Genomic DNA, 7,796 nt, shown 5'->3' with positions numbered 1-7,796 from the left:
ACTTTTTTTTTTTTTTTTTTTTTTTTTTGGTACTGGGATTGAACTTAGGACCTTGCGCTTTTGAGGCAGGTGCAGTGCCACTGAGCTAAATCCCTGGCCCTTATTCCTGGACATATAGGGAGTCATTCCAGGCAGCTTGCCAGAAGCTCCCAAATGCCTTCCCTCCAAGTTACCCATACCTGAGCATGAAGGTGGGGGAACATGGCAGCTTCTTGCTCACACTTCCTTAGTATTCTTGGATCCTGGTTCCAGGGAACAGTCATATGGCTAGGAAGGATGAAAAAAGTGTTCCTGGGCAATCTGTAAGTAAGCGTTTAACTACATCCATAGAATTTTGTTCCTGCATTGCAGCCCCAACCCCTGTTCTCTACCTTGACCCCAGCCCCTGTTCAAGGTTATTGTCCCTCCTAAACAGCTCTATCCAGGGCTCAGCCTTCCTTAAGGGTTTTCCTAATTCTTCACTTCTTTTAGGCAAATGCCTTTAGCAACAGTGCCCTTCGTGGTAGGCAAGCTTGCTGCACAGCAGGTGGTCTGACCAAGGATGGTTTCCTTCATAGTGGAATAATCCAAATTCATTCTTAAAACCTCTGGGTGGTGAGACCTGAAAGATCCAGAGGTGTTCCAGACCCAGATGTGACTGTTGGAAGCTGTATTTGGCCCACACAAATCTTGAATCCCTCACATTTGCAAGGCCAGACTCAAGGTGATGGTTCTAGAATCTGCTGACATAACTGAGGTCATGAGGGCTCCTACTTAGAGATGCTCTGGACCAAGTGGATGCTCAGTCTGTAGTTGAGTGGCACTGTCAGCAGCAGAAGGAAAGGATGCTCAGGCTTGAAGAAGCTGTGCGTGGCCTCCAGCAAGATTCCTTGGATGAAGTGAAGCCCTTTTACAGCCACTGTAACTGGAGCTAGGATGTAGAGTAGGCTTTGGTTAGAGTTGGAATGGTCTAACCTCCGCAGCCAAACAAGTAAAGGAAAATTCAGTTATTTTGGGATCTCCTCCCTGTTTTGAGTCCTGATGTATCTCTTTCTATTGTTGCTAACTACAAAATAAAACTTTAAAATAAGACCGAAAACAACAAACAAAACCAACCTTTGCATAGTGAAACCAGCAGAGCACTGAATTGGCCAATCTGTTATATGTTGCAAGGCGACTTGGAGACACACGTGCATGTAACTCCTCCTGCTGAGATTTAAAAAAAAATTGTGGTACCAGGTATCCTAGGGGAGGGTGTTGAGATGATTGGAGTCTGAAAGCGCCAGATACAAGCATATCTTCATTCCCACCCACGGTGTGAACTAATAAGGAAATAAAGGAAAGGAGATGGCAGATTAAGTTAACATTACTGTATTCCATCAGTACTGGAGAATATGGCTTATATCTGGTAAGGTTGCTTGTGTGTTGTTTCAGCCTTTGGAACTAGCTTTTGAATGGTTGGGTAACAAAGATCCAATCTATTATAGTAGACACATTCCAGAGCTCCAAGAATATTATTCTTTTCTTCCTTCTCTCCTAGGTAATATATTTTATCACTGGATGTTTGTCTTCAGGTCCTAAACTTTGTCTTTACTAGTTTCCAGGACAAGACACCATGGACAGAGACCACAAAGGCTTTTCAGCTGAAGACTCAGGTGCTCCCCAAACCCCCCGCCGGCCTCTGGCCATCAGACTTTGTGTTGTGTACACGAAGTAGAACTTCTCTCTCTCCTCCCTCCACTCTCTCTCCCTTCCTGCTTCCTACTGTGTCTCTTGCAACCAGAATAGTGCCTGACATATACAAGTTCTTAATATTACATGATAAGTTAATTATGAATTAACTATTTGAGTTTTGAATGCAAAACTTGTGTCCTAGTTGTGCATTATCTTTAATGTTAATATCCACCGGATTTCAAAAATTTTAATTAAAGTCTTCTTGGAAAAGCTAAGAGTTTTTTTTTATTAAAGATTGCAAACATACATGATAACAAGAAGTGAAGATACTAAATAAAAATTTCAAATATACATATATATGACAGCAAAAAAGGATATGAAATAAACAAGAATTTATGTAACACAGGCTAATCGAAATACATTAGTTTGATATGATCTTCAAACATTATGTTCTTTCTCATTTTCTTATAATATTTTTGAAATAATGTAATTATAAATAAAACAAAGTTACATATTATAGTTGAGAAACTGTCCTCAAAATTTTATGATTTATAAACTTCTTGGTTTTATTAATTGATAAATATCATACACTTGTTGGTTGTACCACTTACATTTTCTAACAAAACTTCCCACAGAAAAAAATATACTTATATTTGAAATCCAAAAGCAACTAAAAAAAATTCACATTTTTAAGATCAGATTTTTCTGTTTCTATTTTATTATATCCCATACTTATTTTTATATTTTTATAAGCATAATGATAGAATTTAACACCAATAGATATGTAATATTCTTCCCAAATGAATGACTATGAATTGAGTCTAGCATGTAATTTAAAGAAATCATAAGGTTGCCAGAGAAACTATCAATATGCCAAATGTGCACAATCCTACCACATTCATGCCCATGTTTCTCATTTAATAGTGCACACATATATGTAAAAACATACCCCCCTACACATATACACAGTGCATATTTTCTACAATACAGTATATACTTAGGTATAATAAAACAGTGCAGTGATGTGTGGAATGTTGGTGATTTGTATACTTTGAGAAAAAACAAATATCATCTTTGAGGGAGTTGGAGAATTTGTAATATGTACCAGATACTAAATGATATTAATGATTAAATATAGTTATAATAAAATTTACTTAAAAAATTAATATTCATCATCAGTAAAAAATAGGTACAAAGATGTATTGATAACATAACAACATTTGTCTTAACAAATTTCCAACTAAACAAGCTGTAGTGACAGAAAAGGAAGTTTGTAGAAAGCAGAGATGAAAGAGGAAAATGACAAATGGACCTTAATACTTTTCATACTGCTCATATATACAGATTTCATAAATTCTCAAATAAAAAAGCAAAGAAAACGAGAACCAAAGGAACTCATCAATTTGGTAGACCAACATATAGAGACAAGGATTAATGTATTGATAAATTTTAAAAATATGAAATGTAAAGCCTGAGATTTAGCTCAATAGTGCTGCACCTGCCTAGCCAGAACAATGTGCTGAGTTTAATCCCCAGCATCAGAGGAATAAAAAAGAAAAAGGAAAAAAAGAAAAGAGGAAAAAAATGCATGTATACTTTCTGACATACTCAATAAATTAAAAATAAATTATTTGTTATCTCTTCCTCTTGAATTGTTCCCTTCACAAGGATGTAGTGAACTTCTTTGTCTCTTTTAATCACTTTAAGTTTGAAACTTACTTTGTCTGTGAATAAGATCACTACCCCTGCTTTTTTTTGGTGGGGGGAGCTCCTGTTACATGAAGTTTTCTGTCCTTTAACTTTCAGTCTATGGGCTTCTTTTTACACTAGACGTGTCTTGTATACAACATAGTATTGGATCTTGCTTATTAATCCATTCTGCTGGTCTATTTCTCTTGATTGGTGAATTGAGGCCATTAATATTGATGGTTAAAGCTGATATATACTAACATTATTATCAATTTTTTCCCCCTCTCCTTTTAGTTTCTTGACTTGTCTATTTGATTTGTTCTGTTGGGTCTCATTGTTACCTTCATTGTCTTTTTCTAGGATATTGTTTAGAATTCATTGTAGTGCTGGTTTGGTATTCATAAAGTTTCTCAGGTGTTCTTTATCATGGAAATATCTTATTTCCCCATCCATTTTAAAAGAAAGTTTTGCAGGATACATCAGTATAGGTTGGAGGTTGTTTTCTTTTAGTACTTGAAATATCTCATTCCAGGCTCTCCTTAACCTAAGGGTTTGTATTGAAAAGTCTGCTGTGATTCTGATAGGCTTTCCTTTGCATGTAATTTGTTTCTTGTCTCTTACTGCTTGTAGTATTTTGTTCTTCTGTTGGGTTTCTGGGATCTTGATTATTATATGTCTAGGTGTAGATTTTTTTTTATCATGGCTAGTTGGAGTCCTATATGCCTCACTTATCTGTATATCATATTCTTCCCCTCTGTTTGGCAAGTTTTCTATAATTAATTCTGTGAACAGCTTTTTTAAGTCATTTACATTTTCTCCTACTACTTCTTGAATCTATCAATCTTATGTTATTCTTCTTAGTATTGTCTAAGAGTTGTTGTATCAATTTCTCATGATCCCCTACTGTTTTTAAGAGACCTCTCTTTTCACGGTAACTAACTGCAATTTTATCTTCTATATCTGAGATTCTATCTTCAGACTCTTTTATTCTTTTGGGAACACTCTCAATGGAGTTTTTAATCTCCTGGATATCTGTTTGAATCTGTCCTATGGATTCCGTTTCTTTCTTGTATTGGGCATTTATTGTTTCCAATTCTTTCTTATACTGGGCATTCATGGCTTCTATTATGGTCCTGAGCTCATCTATTTTCCTCTCAGTTTCTGTTCTGGAGTCGTGAATTATAACTTTCATTTTGTTCGTCATCTCTATGATTATCTGGGAAATTACTTCTCTTTTATATTTCTCTAGAGCCTGACTGATCAGTTTTGTTACTTGATGTGCCTTGAGTTCAGGGTGTCCTGATGATTCACTATCAGACTTTTCATCCTCATCTGCCCCACTGTTTGCCATTGGTGAGCTGGAAGTCTGTCCCTGTATCTTGCTTAAGCGTTTTCTCATTTTTACTATTGTTGTTGGGTTGTCCTTAGTAACCTTTAGGTTATTACTTATTTTTTAATTTTTTTTCAGCTTTAATTGAGTTTATTGGTACATTTTAGGGATACAGTACAGTTACATTCATTGTTGGGCTCTTGTATCTCTACATGACAAGTCTTTGATTCTCATTTTTTCCTCTTACCTCTGCCCTCCCTTCACCCCCTCTTCCCCTCCTAGGTTATTACTTAAATCTTCCTGATATAGTTGGGCTGCAGCCCATGGGTCTCTAATGACTCATAGACATTCTCATTTTCATCATACTGAAGAAAACATTGAATCAATCACAATCCTTTAACCTAATTGATACAATCAGCACCACAATATAATGAAGCACAATTTGCAAATTGACCACTTATGGTAGTCATCAATCGATCACCTTCAAACCATGTGAATTTAATTACAATCAAGAAGCAATCCAAAATATGCTTACAGTAAATAAACTTTTCAATAAGGATATTTACCATTTACAATGGGGGCTTAAAACAAAGTTAAGACAAGAGGAGTAGATAAGTATAAGAATTAGAGAAGGTTTCATATGAAGCCAAAAGACATAGAATGACCAGACAATCGTCAGGAAATTGTTAAATTCAAAAAGAACAAACAAAATAGAAAATATAATAACCCTTGAGTGTGGTAGAATAACATAAAAGAACATAAAGAAAAGAGAAAAAATAATAAAAGAAGAAAACTGAATTAGGACAAGAGCAGAAACCAAAAGGTAGATGAGGGATACTATAGTGGAGTAAGAGACTGAGTTAGAGAAAGAAAACAAAAAGAAAAAAAATTTGCAGAGTAGGATGAAAAAAAGAAACAAAACTGAGTTTGAAGGGCCTCTTTCAGACTTTATCACTGCTGTCATAATATACAATATGTGCTGCTATTTGCAGAGCCGAGTCCCCTGACCTCAGCTAGCTGGTGGCAGAACCCCACAAAGCAGACTGAGCTCGGACTGCAAGGCCCAGACTGAGTTCCCCGACCTCCTGAAGGGTTGAACTCCACTCAGTTCTACTATAAGTTTTCCCCCACCACTTCTTTAAAGATGTTCAAGTTGAAAGTGCCAGAAAATACTCTTTATGACCACTTCTGCCTTTACAGAGTAGGTCCAAAGACTGGTACAATCCGGAGGTCTAAAAGCACGAGGGGGAAGGTTGGGGGGGCCCGGTTCGGGGGTGCCTGCGGGGCTACCTTTCTGGCCCTGAAGATGGCTGCAGTCGCGCCAGCAGGGGAGGGCCCGGCCGAGAAGACCCTCTGGCGCTGAAGATGGCGGGAACTCCCTGGGGAGGGCCTGCTAAGAGGTTTTTATTATTTGTGAATGTTAATTTTTCTTCATCCCAGGACCTACATTGGCAATCCAAAGGTAAAAATAGTAGTCATGTATACCAAACTCTTTCTCAAAAACTTTGCTTAGTGCAACAGCAGAGCGGTTGTATGTTGCAACATGACTCAGAGTCAGATATGACTCTTTCTCTCTTCATATAGATGTGATCTATTTGTTTATTCAGCTGTTGAGTAGGACATTTTCGGTAGTCTCCATGGAGATTTTACTACACTGTTCTCAGTAATGTGTGTTTAGAATGTCTCTACCAATGGAGATTATAGGCAATGAGATTTAAAAACTGTCCTCAAGTTTATAGAATTGCGCGTGCTTCATGGTTATTTGTTACGGTTTTGAAGCTATTAGCTATAAGTGAACTTTATAGAAGAAATCTTTGGAGAAAACATGATAGTATAAGGAAATAATGTCTGTCCTTTGTGAACCAGTTCTTATTATCTATTTTGAGAAATGAACTTTTTGGTTCAATTGAATTGCCATGGCGACATGTCTGCATTTCAGCAAAACCAAACTAAACTATAAACCAGAGCTCTGCATATCTAGCTCCTGTCCTAGGATTTTTTATGGTATTGTCTTTGAATAAAACCTTCAAGGTCCTGGTTATAAAAATCACACCCCCCAAAAATATTTCTCATCCAGACAAAACAGTCTGGATGGGTAATGTCAGAATTCTAAGAAATACTGTAAAGATAAGAAGAGATTGGGTATTGGAGAGGAGGAAAAATGAAAAAGAAATAGCTCACAGTTGAAGACAGATATATTTCTCCAACATTACATTGTGAAAGTAAACAAAAATAGTCAGGGATTTCTGCTCAGTGATAATTGGACATGTGGCTCAACCCTCTGAAGCCTGAAACCAGTAAACACTTGTGGAGTTGTCCAAGCATACAGCCCTCTCTCAAAGGGGAGCTCTGAGAGTGGCTCCCCTACTATTTATGAAGCTTATTTGGTCTTTGAAATAATCACAAGCATAATTTTAATAACTAAATAAACTCTCAGGGAGATGGGTTCTGAGCTCTTCAGAAATTCCTGTACTCACCCCCATTTAGACAGGGGAGATAGTTTTGTGTTTTTCCTATTTGCATAAGGAGCAGGGACGAACATATCATCTGTTCCAACCAATCTGCGGGGTGAAAACAAGACAGGGACTGATGTGCATAATCATCCTGTCATTTCTGCCTCATGTTGGGGCAGATCAGACCTTCTCTTCCCAGACAACAGTTTTGTTAGCCCAAGGACACATAACTCTGTTAGGTCTGGGCTCTCACAAAGCTTTCTGCTGGCTCCTCTTCTGACAGGTATATATAATCGATGTGATCTTGCCTAGCAACCCCACCTTGGAAGGCCGGCTCCGTTATGTGAGTGGTGTGGAACACGACTGAGAATTGCAGACAGTGCAGCAGGCCTGGGGAAGCAGGGAAAACGAGGGCCCCTCTGCAGCTGGCTCCCGACCACGTCCCAGGCATTATCTGCAGTTCATAGCACTTTCAGGAGGAGGATGAAAAGCAACGGGGAAATGAATTGAAAGGCAAATAAAAAAGCTTCCCAGATTGTAAACTGAGAATGTCTGAGAGCCTAATCTGCAGTTGGCGCTGAAGAGCCAAGGGAGAATGAGGATTTTTCTCTCATTGAAAGTGAGGTAATTTACGAGATAATATATCCAGGAAGGGAAAACTCACAGTGACC

General features: G+C 37.7%; 2 protein-coding genes across 7 annotated transcripts in view; both read left to right on the top strand.

Moving 5' to 3' along the window:
* The window catches only part of Dppa5 (developmental pluripotency associated 5), a 4,860-nt gene extending 3,978 nt beyond the window's left edge, over positions 1-882 (top strand). The window contains 4 exon segments of the mRNA XM_010616332.2: positions 600-740; positions 743-778; positions 781-866; positions 868-882. Of these exon segments, the coding sequence (XP_010614634.1) occupies positions 600-740; positions 743-778; positions 781-866; positions 868-882 (278 nt within the window).
* Kcnk10 (potassium two pore domain channel subfamily K member 10) overlaps positions 1-7,796 on the top strand; it is a 146,849-nt gene that overhangs the window by 126,407 nt on the left and 12,646 nt on the right. Inside the window, exon 5 of one of the 6 annotated variants that reach the window (XM_019206368.2) lies at positions 1,577-1,781. The exons of 4 other annotated variants lie outside the window; for them this stretch is intronic. In XM_019206368.2, the coding sequence (XP_019061913.1) occupies positions 1,577-1,696 (120 nt within the window). In that variant the 3' untranslated portion in view covers positions 1,697-1,781. Of the gene's footprint in view, positions 1-1,519; positions 1,782-7,796 lie in introns of those variants that run through there. One more of the 6 variants, XM_019206369.1, reaches the window with a different exon arrangement.

Source organism: Fukomys damarensis, unplaced genomic scaffold (assembly GCF_012274545.1).
Source record: "Fukomys damarensis isolate Sample0158 unplaced genomic scaffold, DMR_v1.0_HiC HiC_scaffold_21, whole genome shotgun sequence".
In the NCBI taxonomy this organism is placed as follows: domain Eukaryota; kingdom Metazoa; phylum Chordata; class Mammalia; order Rodentia; family Bathyergidae; genus Fukomys; species Fukomys damarensis.
Note: the sequence above shows the minus strand (reverse complement) of the source record. Positions and strands in the feature narration are given on the sequence as shown.